This window comes from Anomalospiza imberbis, chromosome 9 (assembly GCF_031753505.1).
Source record: "Anomalospiza imberbis isolate Cuckoo-Finch-1a 21T00152 chromosome 9, ASM3175350v1, whole genome shotgun sequence".
NCBI classification, from domain to species: domain Eukaryota; kingdom Metazoa; phylum Chordata; class Aves; order Passeriformes; family Viduidae; genus Anomalospiza; species Anomalospiza imberbis.
The window spans coordinates 20,474,362-20,492,717 of record NC_089689.1 but is presented as its reverse complement, the minus strand read 5'-3'; the positions used below and the strand labels follow the sequence as shown (position 1 = coordinate 20,492,717).

Below are 18,356 nucleotides of genomic sequence, written 5' to 3'. Positions count from 1 at the left end.
ACAGAGAGCAGCAGACTCACCATTAGATCCTCAGTGTAAATGGGCTCCTGGCTGCGTGTCAGTGCCAGTGAGCGACATGATGCACTAAGACTGCTCTCTGCTTCCCACACCTTCCCACTGTGGGTGGTTTCAGTCAGCCTGAATACAGAAAGACATGTCAGCCTCCATTCCCAAGGATGACAGCATCGTACAACCACATGAGATCCACATCTTCCTTGCTATCCCCTGTACACTTTGTGGGGACTAGTCCTTAGAATATGGAGTATGTGCAGAAACTGCTCTCTGGCTCCCTCAAAAAAGCCATCATTTTTCCTCCCATGGAAAGGCTTAGCACAGGGAGAGCAAGATGGGCCTTGCTTGATGTGACTGACTCATCAGAAATCAGATATTTGCTGCTTGGGTCACAACACAGCCCCTGAGCTGGGCAGACACTTTCTGTCCCAAGGAGCTCTCAGTCTGTGTAACACACATAGCAAGGCCAACAGGCCAACAAGTCACTCTGGCTTCTTACCGGAGGTAGAAAACAGATTTAGTGGCACGTTCCTGGTAGACAAACATATTCTTCCTGTTCACCACAGAGAAGGCGTTGAGCACCGAGCGAAGTGCCTGGATAGCTGTGGGCAATGTGGGACATTAGCTACCCCACATACCCTTCTGTGGAGTGCCAATCCAGCCAGCAGCTGGACTCCTGACACACCAAACGGGAGGAACCTGGGCTGTACGTACCTCGTGAGACCCCCATGTTGGGGCCCATCTTGAGGCGCGAATGCACGTGGATGAGTGTGCTCCACACCACCCCACAAGCAAAGTGCCCTGGCATGAACTGCATGGTGGCAGCCAGGTAGTCCCGGGGCTGGTAGCTCTCCTCTACAGAGTAATCTGTAAAGAACATAGGACATAGCTGGGGCCATAGCATGGAAGTTAACATCTTCTTAAGCATCTCTGTAGCACTGCAGATGAGGCATGGCTAAGGGAATATCCATACCATCTGTGGGCATCACACGCTGCCTGTATGAAGTATAGGGTGTTTCACTCTTCCAGATGTCCTCCTCACTTTCTGCCACCAGTAATGAGTTGCATATGTGGCTGTCATGCAGGTCCTGCAGCAGCAAGCGCTGCAAAGGATGAAGAAAAATTGGTTCTGTTGCACAGCCACAGAAGACAGCAAGAAGTGTTCAGGAACAGACTGAGTAACCTTTTCCTGTGACTCCCCAAGCTGGGACTCCACCAGCTGAACTGGCTCCCCAGGCCCTCCTCTGAGCTGAGCCCAGACTAGACAACCTCCAGAGGTCCCTTCTGATCTAAGCCATCTAATCACTGACAGCTCTGTTAGCGCCCTCTTAAGATTTATTACCTGATTGACAACCCTGCAGATTTCACTGATCTTCTTCACCACCACCTGGTTGAGACTCTGGCACTCCCCCGGCTGCTCCTCTTCTGTCTCTGCTGATGCTGTCTTCTCCACACTCAGGCTACTTTATGAATAAAGGGAGGATGGGATCAGCAGTGCCTGTCACTGGGTGCTGGGAGCAGGAACCCAGTGGGAAAGGATGGCAGTTTCCCCCTTATAGAGCACCAATCTAGTCCTGCAATTTCCCATCCACTGGGCAGGGAGGAGATTCTATCCAGAGATGAGTGAGTGGCAACAAGGTCAGAGTGCAGAGAGGCAGTGGTCAGAGAGGGGACCCTCCTTACCGTGTGTGGTAGTAGACCTCCACTCGGTCCTGATGGATTTTTATGATGAGCCAGAAATCCGGCATAAGGGGACACCTGGGTTCCTGGTCGCTCATTAACGCCTCCTCATACTCCGAGTCACTGCTTCCCCCATCATAACCTGCAATGCAGCCTCACTTCAGCCCTAGGCCTGGCAAAACACCTCCTCCCTGGGCAGGGCAGCCACCCACAAACCCTGCCCTCAGGACTCACCCCAGCACAGGCACACAGAGCCGCCCTGTGTGTCACTATCCGTGCCACCACACACTGTCATCCCCCCTGCCCTGGCAGACTCACCCAGATGGTCAGAGTCCATGCTGCCCTGGCTTGACACAAGGCTCTGCACACGGCTGGGACGCTGCCTGCTGGAGCCTGCAAAGAGAAGAGGCATTTGACCATGAAAGTACTTACTAAGCCCCATCACATGCCCCATCCACTGGAAAAAACATCATGCCACAGGACAATCAGGCTGTGCTGGCCACAGGGAGGCAGTGCCGGGGAATGGGGCTCTCACAGCCATTACTGAAGTCACCAGGAACTGCATGTCATTAGGGATATCAGCACAGCAGCACAGCCTAGTATCTTGGGTACTGTTAAGCACTGAATTGCCAGCACCCTGGCAAGGAAGAGCCAAAGTCCTAGGTACCAATGCAGGTATTTAGGGACAGGAACAGGAGTAGCAGTTATATTATGTATGTCACAGTCAGAACTGGCCTCTTCCCTTAAAAGTTTCTGATGTCAAGGTACATCCTGCCCACACTGCAGCTCCTACCTTCCCTGCCCTGTGTTACAGACTCAGACAGGCTTGCTGCAGATGGTGTCACCAGTGGTGATTTCTCGCTGTTTCCCTTTTCAGAGGATGATGATGGCAATGACTGTATGGTTGTCTCTGGAACTGCCTCTTCCATGGAGTCCTGGCCTGGTGCTCTGCTTTGATCGAGTCTCAGCATATCTCCTGGAGTCTGAATAAAGCCAAGGTCACAAAAATGACCAGAAAAACAGGCACTGAAAAAAAATCCCATCATCCTTCTACATTCTGTTATCGGTGTCCTACAGCTTCTCACCAACAGATTGTTCAGTGCTTCTCACCTCATTCTGTATGTGGCTGCCTCCACCAGCGGGGTTTCCTGTGTCCGACACAATGCGTGTCTCACTCTCTGGCCACTCCCAGAGACCCTGGCCTTCTTCTGGGAGGACACAGCTTGTGTTGTGTGACAGCTCGGAGCCTTCTGCTTCTGTTTCACTGGTCCCCTCCTGGCCTGTCTGGCCCAGGCCTGTCCTGGTGCCCCCTCCAGCTGGCTGCTGCAAGGAGGGTGTCCCTGAAGGGTCTGGAGCTGTCCTCCTGGAGTGCAGGCGGCTGATGGAGATGTAGTGGTAGTCGTTGCCTTCTGCATTCAGCATGTAGCCCGGCAGAGCCATTCTTCTGAACTCCTGCAACACAGAGAAAAATAAGCATCCTGCTAGCAAAGCATGATGCTGCCTCAGGGCTTTCTCGTTACCTCCTTGAACTTCTCCAGAGAGTGCTCAGGCCCAAAGACAAACTGGAGCAGCACCACCTCGCTGTGGCAGCTGGGCCGGCCCTTGGAGTTATAGATGTGGGTGGCCACCCTGTGCAGGATGGAGGTGCTGATGACCTGCGAGTGACGCAGCGCTGACACAATCTCATCATCCAGGAGCCAGCGAATCTGAGCAGAGCAAGGACACAGAGCAACATCCAGGTGACCTGCATTTGCAAGCCTCCCCCAGTTCTCACCCAAGCCCCAACAGGATGAAGGCAGTCTCTCTCATCACCCACATCCCTCATCTCCTGAATGTACCTAAGAAAAGGCCTTTAGAAGACAGCTCTGCCTGGCCCACTCCAACTGCAGCAAGAGTTTTCTCAGGGTAATCCCACACTTTTGGGAACCACAAGGCTAACAGCCTGTGTGACACCAGTAAAGCTTAACAGTCAGTTCAGCTGACAGGTTGCAGCTTGGAGCAGGCTAGGAAGTGTGGAACAGCAGTTGAGTGCCCTAGCTAGAAGCAGGGAGGTAAATCTGGCTTACCTCATTCATGGTGGCTTCAATAGCCTGCCTGTGCACTCCAGGGAGGTTGGAAAGGGCAGGGTGCCTAGGAGAGAGGACACAAAGAATCAACCAGTCCTTCTCATTTGTGCAGCTACCACAGTGCAGCTCGCAGGCAGTAAAAGAAGCCAGTGAGGGGCTTGCTACTCCTGCAGTGCCATACCTCTCATCTCCAGTGGATGGGAGCCGTTCCAAGTTGTGCATGATATCCTCATCTGAGCGGAAAGACGATGGCTGCCCCGGAGAGCGTGTGAAGGACACGCTGCTCTCTGAGGTGCATCTGTCACAGGAGAGAGAGCAGCCTGAGTGTTGGAGCCAGAGAGCACAGACACAGACAGCAGAAAAGGGATCTCTATAGAAGGTGAGCCTATCTAAGAAATATTTCAGTTTTCTGAAGGCTGTGATGAGCTCTGTGAGAAGAAGAATCATAAGTTCCAGTACCTGGAGATGAGCCAAGAATGACTGTCCAGCTAGGGCAGGCAGAGGGTGGGTGACTGGACCTCTTTCCACCTACCTGTTGTGTAGGATGTCTGTGTTCACAACTTCTATCTCCAGGGGCAGTGTCAACACAAAGATGTCCAGGGTCACGCAGAGGTCCCCCAAGTCAATGGTGCTCAAGCCCTGGCAGCTTTCCAGACAGCCCAGAACTTCCCCTGCGGAGAGATCACAAAGGGACTCAAGCAACAAATATCTCTGCTTGCACACATACCCTGCCTGGTGGCAAGTACAGAGACTGCAAGAGGTGGCTGTCACACACATCTGGACGGGCTTAAGAAGGCCACCATCATCTTCCATGATCCTTTCGACCTTCCATGACCAATCCCACAGCAAGTGGGAGACCTGGTGAAAAAGCCCTTGTCTGATGATGGCATACCCTGGGGGTTTACAGGGAAGGCTGATCCAGGGAGATTGTTTAAGACACAGCATGTTTGTTCCAGGGGCTGCTCACCCAGCAGGGACCTGACAGAAGCCCTACCGCCATTTAACCCCCCCAGCAAGAACTGTTCTTACCTAGACAAGTTGGCAGGGACTGCACGGGCATGGAGCTGTGCTGGCTACGCAGCTTCACTGAGCAGGTCAGGTGCACAAAGAGCGGGGGCATCTCCTGCTCCAGGAACTCCTGCTCATTGAGTGAGTCCCCTCCTAGCACGCTGAAGGAGTCATCATCCTGGTTCACTGTGTTGGAGTCTGAGAGGGAATCTGTGTCTGGGAACTCATGCTCCAGCTTCTCACGGTACTCCACCTCCAGCTCTGGGTCACTCTCTGTGGCAATGCAGCATCCAGACACAGTTCCTGTTGATAGAGGTTCCCTGTCAGCAAGCCAGGTCCACATCTCCAGAGACCCAACCAGACACGCCTAGCTCTGGAAGGCATCACCACATGGACAGACATTTTCTTTTCCAAGACAGAGCAAGCAAATTTTACCTTCTTCAGCTGCCATTTCTGCCTCTGATCCCTCCATGTCCTCACTGCCTTTTCTGTCTGCCTGATCCCGAGATGCCTCTTCCTGAGATGGAGAGAGAAAGGGTACATACTAGAACGACGCCAGGCAATACATCAGGTTGTTGATGGGAGCTCCAGGGACTAAGTCTATCCATGGGTCTGCCAGCCCCAAATCCATATTTGACACCAAGAAAAGCTACTCTACAAGGATCAGGTGCCTGCCAGGACAGTCCCATGCCTACCTCTTTCTTGGCTGATGGTGGACAGTAGAAGAAATAGTGAGGATTTGATGGCACTGGCTTGAAATGTAAACTTCCAATTTCCAGGAATTTTTCCTAAAAGAGAAATCCCAAGTATGAAGCAGACATCCTACTCTACACCCTCCTGTTGAAGCTAGGTCAAGCTTGCACATTCCTCACCTGGATAATTTTATGCAAGTCTGGGTGTGCCTGGCAGGGCTGTCCAATTTCCAGCAGTGAGAGGGGAAATTCTGAACAGCAGCTGGTGCCCACACTGCTCTTTGGCTCCTCCATGGGGCTGGAAATGTTATGGGAGTCCTGCTCACTGTAGTCTTCCATTTCAGCACTGACAGGATTGTGGACAGGTCAGACAGGCAGATCGAGAAACAAGACAAGTTTTGTGTGTTATCCATCCTGCCAGTATCCCATTTCCCAGCTCCCCAAACCTCATGTGTGTCAACGCAATCTGAACACCCACAACTCCACAGCCCAGCAGCCACCCATGCGCCCAGATAAGGGCTCATGCTGTCTGAAGCCAGGCCTGAGGTAGTTTCACCATGCTGATCATATTGCCATGTCTGTACACCACACTACACACCCTGCCTGGGAAACAGAGACACAGACTACAGGGACAGGCCTGCAGCAACCTGAACTACCAGCAGTCAGTCCAGGCCACCTCACAGCAAGTATCACCATGTCAGCACCCCAGTGTCTGGGCAGCAAAGCTCAGGCCCATGCTCACTCAGCAATTCCATGACAGAATTAGTCCCTAAAACTCAGGAAAAGCAATCTGGGGAGTGGCATGTTGACTGGTCAAAGCACTCCCCAGGTACTCAAATTAGTGATAGAGGTGGCAGATCTGGGTGCAATGTGTTACAAGCTATACGTTCTTCAGTAAAAGTTTATGAAACTTGCATTCAGATAGGTGTTTTATAACATCCTATTAAAAAAAAAAAACAGTTGCCACAGTTTTTCTTGGGGAAAGTAGCACTTGAAGTCACCTGACTTTTTAAACACTGAATGTTCTTCAAAATCACAGTCTCACCTCAGTGATTTACAGTAAGGTGACATAGCACTGGAGATTCCCAACAAATGCTAGTGAATTCACATAAAGGAACTGTGCAGAGGACCTAAGTGTTTCTTTGACAGACACTAAGGCAGAGCACTTCTTTCTCCCTTAAGTTTTCAGAGGAGATACAAACTTCATAAATACCCTAAGGAACAGGACAGAAGTTTAGCATATTTCAATTCTGCCTTGGTGTTTCTCTTGTGCATTTTTTCAAGGCTTTTAATTTTAAAAAGTGACACTTTATTCATTGGAAAAGGATAACAAAGCTGTCATTTACACCAGAGTCAACAGCAAACTCAAACGAGTCAAGCAGCAGGAGATACATAATTTCTCCAGAAACTAGTCTTGCAGGCTTGCAGACAAACTGCCCTCCAGCTCAGGCCAGACGGGACAGTAATGAGCCAAGACTACAAAAGAAAAAAAGGATGGATGTCATCAGAGACTGTAAAAAATAGAGGGTCCTGGTGGACACCATACGAGGTGGGTATCTCACTGTAAGTATCTGCTCCTCTGTGCGGCTCTGCCCCACAGCATTCCTTCTAGCAGGCACAAAAAGATGCTTGAAAAAAGATTTGTCCTGGCACGATGCTAAGAACAGAAGCAAGACTGAGGTGGGTCCCTACCTTGACTCCGAGACCAAGACACCTCGTTCTCTAGAGCTCTGTTCCTCTTCCTGGTCTATGCTGCCCACTTGGAAGCTGGCTGGCTTGGAGTGTGTATGGAAATGCTGATGGCTCTCTCGGAACGAGCGGACATGGCTGCACACTGTCAGCAGGAAGTTGGTGATATCAATCTCTTGGAGCAGCTCCTCACAGTAGTCCATGGCAGTAAGCAGGTCCTGGGAGCTGATGCTGTGTGACTGCTGAAGGCTCTTGAACAGCCCTAGAGATAAACACAGCATCCCATGGCATCCCAAGGATGTGAGGCTGTGGGAGTCAGGCAGTGGCCACATATGGATCTTCATGAAGTCCCAGCAGAGAGCTGGAGTCAGTGCCGGTGCTGGGAGACTGGAGGCAACCAGGGCACCTAATGCTACATGTTAGCCTGGGCTTGGGTGACACCAGAGTGCCCATGGCATCTGTCACCCTGAAGGTGAGAGGAAGGCATGAAAGAACAGATGCTCCTTCACAGCACTCCATAGGTTTGAGAACAGCCTCTGTAAGGCCCATAGGGAATGCACAGAGCCATCTTTAAATCCCTCTTGGTGGTACATCAATCCCACAGCTCCTCCCTTTGCTTGGAGTAAGATCACAAGGAAAATGAGACCTTGCTTTCTTAGAAGAAGATCCAGGGTCCAACCCCAACCCTGCCACAGGTCCCATTGTGCTGCTGCTCACCTTTCACATAGGACTGGTGGGAGTGCTCCTGCAGCAGCGTGCAGTAAGTCACCAACTCCTTGTGCTTGTGGTCTAGCCAGGCAGCAGTTGGAGGACGTTCCAGAGACTGGGACCTTGAAAAGAGGAACCACAGCCTTTAGCACCAATGAAGCACATTTTAGACTGTAAATGGCTCTGGTGCCAGTAAAGCAGAGCCTAGGGCATGCACAGGCAGTGGCTGCTATAAGGCAGAGAGGCCAAGCCAAGCCAAGAAGACAGGGCTAGAGCCAGCCTCTCGTCAAGGAAACTCCTGTTTTTTGTCTAGGTACCAAGTATGGTTGGCATTACCTGAAAAAGATGTCCCGAGGAGGACGGTGTGCCCGTGGGCTGACGAGCTGTTCTCGTAACAGCTCCAGAGAGCAGCTGTAGATGTAAATGGGGCAGCGAAATCGGCGGCACTCGCCCAGCTCAGACTGAGAGTTCTGGCGACAGAAGGAGATGTGCACATCTCTCCGGGAGGGGCAACTTTGCTCCCCAGGGTCCTGGCTCACTTCTGCAAAAGTGACAATTCTAAGATAAAGGCTTCTGATGGCTCCTAGTTCTTGGTCTGAGACATCACAGCTCCCACAGAAGCATCACAGTTAGATATTGTTTTTTTCAAGCTTCTCACCACTCATCCTCACCCAGCACCCAACCACTCAGCTCAGTGCTTTGGACACCTTGATCCCCTTTACAGCCATGACTGCTCATCACCACCATCACTGTCTCCTGCAGCAGCACAACCCTTCATTCTCACTGTGAGCATGTCTGATCTGCCCAAGGGGCTCTGCAAACAAATCCCATGTACCTCAAGACCTGTGCCCTTCTCCCTAAGACAATGTGCTGCTGACAGTGCCAGTCTGGATCATGAAATGAGAGTCACTGACTTTGCAGTGCAGCCCACTACTGCCATTCCTAGTAACTTCTATCTTATCTGCAACCTCCTTGCCCACAAGGAATCAACCTTAGGCCATGTGCACCCGACTCGCATTACAATCCTTCATGCCCCCATGAACATCACTGTGCCTCTTGTTCTGACTCTGCTGACTGCCAGGCAGGAGCTGACAGGCTGCAGCAGCCTTGTTACTTCTCCTGCTTTAATCTGCTCAACAGAATAGCAATGCTCAAGAACAGCAAGGATACCAATACTTTAACAAGGTGCTGTCAGTACCGTGAGCTGGTGTTATGCTGAGGGTTGGCAATGGCACTGCAGCATCCTCCTCTTCAGCCCTGACTCGCTCTGAACAGACAGGTCCCATGGTATCTTCTTCAGATCGACTCTCATCTTTTGGAGATTTGTCCAACCCACAAGCCATCAGCTTCTGTACATCTAGAGGAAAAGGAAATAAAATCATCCTTTGTCCAGCAAGAACAACTTAACCTCTCAATCTACATTCCCAAGAGAGCAGATTTCCTGCTACCTCTTTGTGTGTAGAAGCAGCCTTCACCAGTGGCTCAGTGGAAGCCAGACCAAGTGCCAATGCCCAGAAGCAAGGACTCTCACAGACCATCCCATTAGCAATCTCCTTAATCCATTCATTAACAACCCCACTGGGAAAACAGTCTAAATAGATGCAGCTAGCAAACAACTCAACACTACATCCCCCACCTGAAAACCCTATGTGGGCAGCACCACATGCTGAGAGAAAAGCAGGACATTCAACACTTGGCACTATTCTATTCCTGGCCATGTTGTGCAAAAAGACTGTGCATGAACTCTGCTATTCAATTTTCTCTCTACTCTACAAGAGCTGATTCTGGTTTTTCTGTTTCCCTGAGGAGGTGTGTAGGACTGCTGCCTCCTCTTGCTCCCCACAACAGACCCTCTCACCTGAGAAGGTGGCTGGCAGGAAGGTCAGGAACACATGCTGTGGGTTGACCAGTTTGGCATAACATCGCCATTGAGGGGGAAAGGGCCCCATCGTGTCACTCAGTGTCACATCATCCTCAGGCAGCTCTGTGTTGCCAAGGCTCTGATGGAAGAGCAGAAGTTGGATAAATGCATGGCATACGGCAAAGGCTCACCTTGAGGCAGGTAGCAACCACACAGAGCAAGTTCTTCCAGGCCTGCTGGCTGGCACAGCGCTGAAACCACCCTGGTCACCGCCAGACATTCTCAGAGTAGCCTGGCTCTAGAAGTCACCATTCTGGGAGTGGCTCCAGGAAGTACAGCACCACAGTCAGGAGATGTTTAGCCAGCTTTGCTGGAGCTGATTCTGACCTCTAGGCAGTGAGTGCCCACGGTTTCAGAACAATCTGCAGCACAGTACCAGTGCTGCTGTAACAGGTTTGGCCCACAGTGAATGCAACTATCCACACACCTTCTAGATTCCTGCTTGACTTCAGCCACACAATACAGCCTAAACTGCTGCCAAAGGTGGGGAAGAACAGCTGCCTTTCAGCCTTTCTCAGCCCTTTTAACTCTCCTGCTCTTTAACAGCTGCTGCCTTGGTTCTGAGGAGGCTCAGGAGAAGAACAGCAGCACAGCAGTACCTGCAGAGTACTTGTGGAGCCAGTGATATCCCTGGTGCCATTACTGCCAACAAGATGATAGGATGCAGAAGCATCCTGCTGCTCCAGGGTCCCAGAAGCTTTTAGGATTTCTTCTGAAATGGAGCACAGAGAAACCAATCTGAGAAACCCCAACTGAGGATAAGACTTGAAAGCAAGGCTCCTGAAAAACCTCATTGCTCCTGGTGTGACTACTGCAACACTCCTGGTCCTTACCTCTGATCACAGGGAGTGTGAAGGGGGGTTGATGGCCATCACGATCCCGTTGCAGAACCTGCTCCATGAAAGCCACATGATCAGCATCACCCATGGGGATCTCCCGGTCACTGAGGTCATGCTGAAGGCAGCCATGGAAGAGGTTTAGTAGCATTTCATTGGGCACAAACGAAGAGTCCTTGGTCACCTCCTCATTCTCTGTTTCAAAACAGAACAATGGCAGCTTCAGAGACAGCATCTCCATAGCCACCATCTGCCCAGGACCCCAGGAGACAGCCCTTTGCAAAGCAACTCTTCCACATAGCCAGGAATTTGCCCAGCACCTCTGCAAGACTGACTTGGATAGTGTTGAGGAGGCCCTGGAGTTTTGGCATCATTAGTTACCCTGCACTGACCCACCCTGCTACTCTAACTGTTGTGGAGATGCTGGGGGTACACACAAGAAACCACCACCACCACAAAGCTACTATCTAGGTTTAACAATTTTAAAAGCAGCTCTTGCAAATTATCATCCCAGGAAAGGCAGCAATATAGCTGGACAGCCCTGGGGCTGCAGAGCTGGGAAGAACACCACCGAGCTACTAAAAGAAGCATGGCAGTGCTCACATGCTGCTGCCCAGGGAGACAAGCATGTGGAGCAGGCTGTCCACAGCCACGGAGAGAGGACAAGGGGAGGCAGGTGGTGAAGAGGCACCTACCTTTTGTCAGCATTAGAAAGAACATTTCCACCTGCTGGCACCTGGGCAAGAGTTTCATGAGGTTGAACTGGAATGGGATCTCATGCACTCGAAAGCCAGGCCCCATGTCTGGATCTGCAACAGAGATGAACAGGACCACTAGCATTCCACAAACTGCTTTGGGAACTGTGACTTGAAACTGAGAACAAAAGAGCTCCTCCTTAACATCCTTTACGACTTCTATAATATCACTTGCACAGGCACACCAGGCCTGTCACTGAAGAGATGAGCTCATCTTCCACCTGCTCCTGAAGCCAGCTCCTTTCACACAATTACAGAATGGTTGATGTTGGAAAGTTCACCTGGACCAACCCCCCTCTCAAGCAAGGTCACCTTGTCACCTTTCCAGCCTAGGCAGAAAGCCTCAATGCTTTTTTGGCCTTCCAGGATGAAGCCATTTCCCTGCCAACTTAGCATAAGTGCAACAAAGTGACCCACAGCCATCAAAGTCTACAAAGTTGTCAAAATACCTGCTCTGCCTTCTATGGGCCCTGAGACACTCAAGACCTAGACTCCTCTTTGCTCCATCAAGCTTGCTAGGACATAGATGGTGGACTCACCTTCAGCAGCTTTGGTGTCTGAAGGAGGGCAGACCCACTCCTTGTTCTGGCACAGCTGGCTGATGTACTCGAAGGTCAGCATGGTGGCGATGCACGCAAGGTCCCGGGGATAGAGCTGCAGTAAGCAGTTAAGGCTCAGTTTATGCAGCAGAATTATCACCCACAAATGCAGAAGAAAAGAGTCTAAAAGCAAGGAGAGGGAACACCTATAATCCTGTTCCCTGAGCTGCCCTATTCTCACTCATTGCTCCCTCCTTCTCCACCAGCCCTTTAGCCTGTTTTCACCTTGCTCAGGAGGAGTGCTGGTAGCACTACCTGCAGTCCCTGCCCTGGTCCAGCTTGCTCTCCTTGAATGGAGTGATTCTTCACAAAATAATTTGTATTTTCCCAGCTATCCCAAAGTAGCACTGCATCCACTGCACTGCAATCAAGAAACCTGTCATGGCCAGGTTGGTAAATACCAAGGGCCAGTTCCTCTTTTAGAAATCTCAGATGTTTCTGTGACTAGCATTCCCATCTCTTCTCGCCCTAGGTATTTACCTGCAGTTCTGTGGTGCACTTACACTGAATCCTTCTCCCTCCACTAAAGAGCCCATGCCCCTCCCCTTTCAGGGACTCACCGCTTTAGGTATTTTCTGGTAGGGCAAGCCATGGAGGTGCTTCCAGTTCTCAGCAGTACTGTGGACATGGCCACTCTGTGGCTCTACCCAGCACTCAGTGACCAAGTTCAGTTCTGTGTCTACTTCAATGGCCTCTACCTCTGTATCATTGTCATCATCTGTGGAAAAGCTGAAGGGAAGTCAAAAGAAAAGTCCTGTGAGGTGGCACAGAGCCAGCAGCTCACTGCAGTTTCTCTCAGAGAGCAGCCACAGGAACCCAAGAATGGCAGGTGAAGCCCCAGCGACCTGGTGATCAATCCATAACAGCTGGTTATCTGTACCAGATGGTGGAGGTCTCCCTCCTTTCCACACTGACTGCAAAAGTCAGGAGCTGTGACTCCACTGCCACCCCCCAGGAGCAGAACAGCAGCCTCACCTGTCCTTGGTGGAGGTAGAGTGGGGCGGGAAGAGGATGTATTGGACGACACAGGTGTGCTTCTCCCTGTCACTGCTGCTCTCACTTGAGCCATCAATCTGGAGGGGAGACACTGCATGAGCCCTAGCCAGTACCCCCTTACACAGTACAGCCCCATCACACAGCACCACTAGCAGTGATGAAAAGAGGAAGCCTGTCCCAACCCCAAGAACTCCTCCAGCACAGCACAAAGCAGCTCTCTAACTGCAGATGAAGGCAGAAAAATGCCCAACCCACAAGCTGCTTCACTTTCTCCCTATACGTGTCAAGGGTGTGTGCTAGAAGCAGATGATAAATCCTATCACAGGAAGCTGAATCCATCCCAGGACCAGCAATGAGGGACCGTGTCCACAAGAAGACAGCATCCAGGCTCACCTGTATGGGCAGCTCCAGCACCATGTTGATAATGCCATCCCCACTGGATGCAAAGTGGAAACCCTCTGATAGACGAACCCTTGCAACAGAGAGGAAGTCAGACCTGCAGTACTTCTCCACCCATATTGTAAGCTTTAAATGCAAGAATGACTGTACCCTTCACCCCAAAACACTGTCCTTCTCAAGATAGGGAGCTGCACACAGAGAATGGGGAGATATGACACTGCCAGAACATCCTGTGTGAAGATCAGCACAGGCCAGGTACAGTTACACCTCTTACCCTTTTGCTTGTTTTCCAGGACATTTTCTCTCATTTCCTCCAACTACAGCTGCAGAACTGGGTAAAGCACTGACCCAAGTGGCTCTAGAAGCTGTGTATGGGACCAAAACCCTCTGCACAGCAGCTTTAACTCTTACCTATTATAAGGCCTCATAAATGTAATAAGCAAGGTGGACCTTGCTTTCCCTGTATCCCCAGGACTAGCTTGGAGAGAGGATCCCTGTCAAGTGTGCAACTTACTCTGTGAGTGTGGAAAGGAGCTGGGCCACAGCAGTGATGGGCACAGCCGGTGCCAGCCCTGACTGGACACTCCAGATCCAGCGCTGGTGATAGAAGTAGCGGGACAGCGAAGCCAGGGTGGAAGAGGCAGTGCGATTGGCCACCATGGTGAGGGGACCAGACACGGGGGGATGCTCCAGGTTCAGAATGAAGGGGGCTCGATAGTCAGAAGGCAGCTTCTCATACCTAGGAGAGGGCAGAAGTGTGGCATGCTGACATGGAAAAAATTCAAAACATCAAAAAAATCAAACAAAAAATATTTTTGTTTAGGGTCAGAGCCGTCTGGATTCACAACCCACTTGTTGCACCCAGGACGGAGTCTTCCAGCACAGGATCCTACTCAGACAGCAGTATCTAAATGTACTTCCACATTGTATTTCATTAGGAGTGACAAATCTGCCTGTCCACCAGGAATCCCTGCTGCAATTCACACCCATGCAACCCAAACCCATCCCAACAAGCACCAGCTTCACTCACAGCACTCTCATCCTACAGCTGACAGCACCATCCACAGATCTTCCTTCTTCCCACTTTGCAGGGCAAGGTGGTGACAGCCTGGTGCTCCATCCCTACCTGATAAGCAGCTTCTCCAACGGTTTGTGCAGCACAACAAGGCAGGGTCTGTCTGAGAGGGCCGACTGGCCCCCGGCCACAGGTGGGGACTTGGAGGGAGAGCTACTGCCCAACATTTTCCTCTTTGCTTTTGGAGTTGCCTCCTTGCTCTGGACCCTGTGAGGAAAGCGCAGCTGCAAGATTCGGTCCCGTAACTCTTCCACTATCTGTCATGGCAAAAGCAAAAGGTAAAAATGACCAACTTTGTTTGGGGACCTAAACTACTCATAATAAGTGTCTAAAACAGGAGCTTGACCAAAAGGAACAGAACACTCCTTGAATACACAGAACAGCAGGAGTTAAAGGCAATTTTACTTCTGAGGTACTAGCAAGACCAAGATCAAGATGACACAAGGGCCTTTGGTTCCTATTTTAAGTATTTTTAAAAGCAAGCGGAAGATTAAAAAACCCCCATAGACTATTTCAAGGCTAAAGATGTTGCCTTCCAAAACTCAGCTTAAAAACAAATTAATTGCATGCCAGCTCCTCCACAGAAGCAGTCCAAGCACGCACCCTCATTCTTCCCTCCTCCTCTCCTCAACAGCCTACAGTAAATGTAAACTAGTCCATATCAGCTGTGGGAACAGTCTGGCTCTGTCTTATGTATTCCCCCACTACCACGTTCATTTATCAAACCTCTATGGCAAAAGGTTTCAGGAGCCTGGGTTATTTTTTAGGTTATTTTTTTCCAAGATACTTTCACAATGACTTCCTGATTACTCTTTTAAGCTTTTAGTAGCTCTGAATATAGTTCAACTCACACTTGCATCTGATTCCCACAACAGCCCACAGTGTTTTCTTTGAAATTTCTAGAGTTAGGGTTCTTTTCACAATCTTTGTTCAAATTTTTCAATTTTTATTATTACCATTGTAGGCAAACAGAAGAACAGCAGCTCTCCATCTTCCTCAACACTAATTATTTCAGTAACTTTTCCCATCATTACTATGTCTTTTTCAAGGAAAGGAATGTCCCCAAACCCAAATGTAAAACGAGAGTTCTTTCCTGCATTGTGCTTCCACTTGGGTCCCCCCCTTCATGTTTTCATATTGATATCACAGAATCACTAATGGTGTTTAAGCTCCTAAATCCCACTATTTTGCAGTTAGCCATACTGGCTTCCGGCCACCACTGTGCTGCTTAGGTGTCAACAAAGCACAGAGGTTGAAATAGCTTTGTGCCACCTGCACATTTCCTCAGCTCAATACACGCTACCTTTCTGCAAATGAGTTCTCTACCCTTTGACTAGAAAAAAGATTGAGAAAATCACAAATAGCTTCAGCTGTGATGAAACAGAGCACTTTTTCAATTTCCTTCCTTTGTTCCCCAAGGCACTTTGCTTTATGACATCCCATTTCTCCAGTTCTACAGTCATGCCCTATACAAAGTCTCACCAAAAAGCTTTCTAAAAGTCGACCGTACAACATGCTTTCCTTCCCTTCAGTACTGGAAATTTGAACTGCTCAGCACAAAACTCCCTTTCCATTAAGCAAAGCAGGCTAAGTTCTACTGCCATCCTCCACACGAAGTAGTTAATCAGCTCTATGGCAGGCAAAAAAAAAAAATATTGTGGATGATACAATTTATGATCTACATTAAGTTCCTGCTGCAATGATCTGGAGCTTGCCTACAGCCGCAGGGTATGGTGCCTGTCTCACACCTTCTTCATAAGAGAGATATTAATTTGCACCTGCCAGAGGGACCTCCTTCAAAAAAACCTGTCACTTGGCATTACCAAGTCCACATGTTGACCCAGCAACCAGTGCCCAAGTCCTGAATCCCCTAAAGTCATGAAAGGGCAGATCTGCCAGAGTGCCAGAACATTCAGTATTACCTAGATTCATTATCTCAGAAAGAGATGGCCCTTCCCATGTTTGTTAGCTTCTCCTCAGACTAGTCTCTAACACTAAAGCTAAGCTAGACAAACCAAAGAGTTCTTTCATGAAGGTAAAAAAAAACTAGATTTAATGATAAACCTCTTGTTTATATTAAAAAGTTCACACAGTTTAATTGCAGGGCATCTTTCTCATGCTTTACCTAGGAACACTTAGACTTATCTCAGCCATTATAACTGGAGAATCAGTCCACACAGTAACTCCACCTTCTGCATCTGACCAGGGCAGCTCATTTCTTTTGATACAAAAGGGTTATTAAAGTCTATCTGACAGACTTTTATCCTGAAAACATTTCCTAGGTACTATTTTTTTCTTCCTCTCCCTGTACTGCTTATGTGGGGCATTGTTTGCATTTTAACTATTAACTTCCTCCCTGCCCAATAGATTCAATATACATGTACTGGAAGAGATAGCCCAGGGAACATGTAGTACATTTATCACAGAGGTTTTTACAGATGAGTCAGACAAGTATCTGCTGTTCTTTGCAGATGGTATTGATTGCGCTTTGGTCAGAAGGATTCACTAGATAATCTTTAAGTCATTTCAAGCCCCACAATTGAATTAAGCAGTGGAAAAAACACCCATGTGACCAGCTATTCTATTGATCTTCGAGTCTTTGGGTTTAGATCTTTCATAGACTTAACAAAGAAAGTTTGTCCCAAATGACCCTTTCTCTTACAGTAGATTCAAACCCATCTAAGCCTTAACATGGTAGTTACTTATTAGAGGGTAGCTGCCCACAGTGTTGCCTGTGATCTACCCATCATTTCCACATTCAGAACTTCTTGTTCTGCTCCTACCCCACGAAGCAGACAGCCAGCTCTCACCTTGTTCCTGGCCTGTGCAGGTGTGCCAATGGGGAAGCCCAGCCGGAGAACCATGCAGGGAGCTTTGGAGATGATTCGTACCACATAGAACGAGGAAGGGGTAAGATCCTCAGACCTGTGGAGGAGGGATTAGGACAAGGCTGAAATGGCATGGATCTTGCTGCTCTGACATGCCAGACCAAGAAGAGGTCTGCTCCACACAGCCCAACAACCCACACAACTTCACAGTAACACATATCAGTTCTAGCATGCAGAAACCCCTCAGCTGGCTTCCCTGTCCCTCCGGGCTGCACCTGAACACAATGGAACAGTTCACAAACTGCAGGATTTCATACCCCCTTGTCTAGCTCTCATCTTCTCCTGTAAACATCGGCTTCAGGCCCATAGCTGCATACTGGTCTAACCAGATCCTTGGTCTGGCCACACGTCCAGTTCCCCACACAGCACTGCTTCAGAGCCACTCACCCGTGGATCAGCTTGACGTAGGAGTAGCCCTCCACCAGCACGAAGCTGCTCCAGTCCCGCAGCAGGGAGGTGAGTGCTGAGTGGGAGATGCGGCACTGGATGGTGCTGTAGCGGCCATTGTTGCCCGGCGTGTGCAGGTGCTTGGGCACAGGCCTGCAGGGTGGGACAGAAAGTAATTTCAGAGCTGCAGTATCTCTTCTTCCCCCAAAACCCACAGAGGCTTTGCTACATCCATCCTACTCTGACTGGTCTATCAGCCTTTTTTCTCCACAGCAGCCAACGAACAAGCACCTCCCCTAATCAAGCACTGGAAAGAGTCACATTCCTGAGTGCACTGGAATTTCCACACTGCAGAGAGCACATCCCCTGTATCCTATCTCCCTCCATGCAATATATGACTATTATTCACATTACTCTGCAGCTAGGACCAGCCTCAGGAAAGCAATGCTTTTGGGAAAGACATTTTCCAGCAGCAAACTGTGGGTTAGCTCCCAAAGGAATGGTCCCATATGCCCTGCAATCGGGAAATCAAAACCCAAGAGGGACTTGAGAAACAATTTATCATTCCAGTCAAAGATGACTTCCCAACCTACTGCCCCTCTCAGATAAACAAACGTTTAGCATCCATCAGGCCCCACTAGTGAG

The 18,356-nt window shown here is 49.7% G+C and overlaps 1 protein-coding gene across 6 annotated transcripts in view; it reads right to left on the bottom strand.

The window, feature by feature from the left end:
- Positions 1 to 18,356, bottom strand: part of SZT2 (SZT2 subunit of KICSTOR complex) — a 54,857-nt gene that overhangs the window by 21,349 nt on the left and 15,152 nt on the right. For 3 of the 6 annotated variants that reach the window (XM_068200047.1, XM_068200042.1, XM_068200044.1), the window contains exons 13-45: positions 17,712 to 17,864; positions 17,247 to 17,361; positions 14,488 to 14,693; positions 13,876 to 14,100; positions 13,356 to 13,434; positions 12,942 to 13,039; positions 12,527 to 12,695; positions 11,907 to 12,021; positions 11,308 to 11,421; positions 10,610 to 10,810; positions 10,376 to 10,488; positions 9,714 to 9,855; positions 9,054 to 9,212; positions 8,192 to 8,396; positions 7,865 to 7,977; positions 7,151 to 7,409; positions 5,639 to 5,804; positions 5,462 to 5,554; positions 5,202 to 5,283; positions 4,788 to 5,069; positions 4,291 to 4,429; positions 3,940 to 4,056; positions 3,759 to 3,822; positions 3,213 to 3,398; positions 2,803 to 3,144; positions 2,486 to 2,675; positions 2,011 to 2,085; positions 1,696 to 1,834; positions 1,355 to 1,475; positions 986 to 1,115; positions 727 to 879; positions 512 to 614; positions 21 to 138 (exon numbers count right to left, since the gene is read on the bottom strand). In XM_068200047.1, coding sequence (XP_068056148.1) covers positions 21 to 138; positions 512 to 614; positions 727 to 879; positions 986 to 1,115; positions 1,355 to 1,475; positions 1,696 to 1,834; positions 2,011 to 2,085; positions 2,486 to 2,675; positions 2,803 to 3,144; positions 3,213 to 3,398; positions 3,759 to 3,822; positions 3,940 to 4,056; positions 4,291 to 4,429; positions 4,788 to 5,069; positions 5,202 to 5,283; positions 5,462 to 5,554; positions 5,639 to 5,804; positions 7,151 to 7,409; positions 7,865 to 7,977; positions 8,192 to 8,396; positions 9,054 to 9,212; positions 9,714 to 9,855; positions 10,376 to 10,488; positions 10,610 to 10,810; positions 11,308 to 11,421; positions 11,907 to 12,021; positions 12,527 to 12,695; positions 12,942 to 13,039; positions 13,356 to 13,434; positions 13,876 to 14,100; positions 14,488 to 14,693; positions 17,247 to 17,361; positions 17,712 to 17,864 — 4,966 coding nt within the window. The remainder of the gene's footprint in view (positions 1 to 20; positions 139 to 511; positions 615 to 726; positions 880 to 985; positions 1,116 to 1,354; positions 1,476 to 1,695; positions 1,835 to 2,010; positions 2,086 to 2,485; positions 2,676 to 2,802; positions 3,145 to 3,212; positions 3,399 to 3,758; positions 3,823 to 3,939; positions 4,057 to 4,290; positions 4,430 to 4,787; positions 5,070 to 5,201; positions 5,284 to 5,461; positions 5,555 to 5,638; positions 5,805 to 7,150; positions 7,410 to 7,864; positions 7,978 to 8,191; positions 8,397 to 9,053; positions 9,213 to 9,713; positions 9,856 to 10,375; positions 10,489 to 10,609; positions 10,811 to 11,307; positions 11,422 to 11,906; positions 12,022 to 12,526; positions 12,696 to 12,941; positions 13,040 to 13,355; positions 13,435 to 13,875; positions 14,101 to 14,487; positions 14,694 to 17,246; positions 17,362 to 17,711; positions 17,865 to 18,356) is intronic. The other 3 variants (XM_068200046.1, XM_068200043.1, XM_068200048.1) reach the window with 3 other exon arrangements.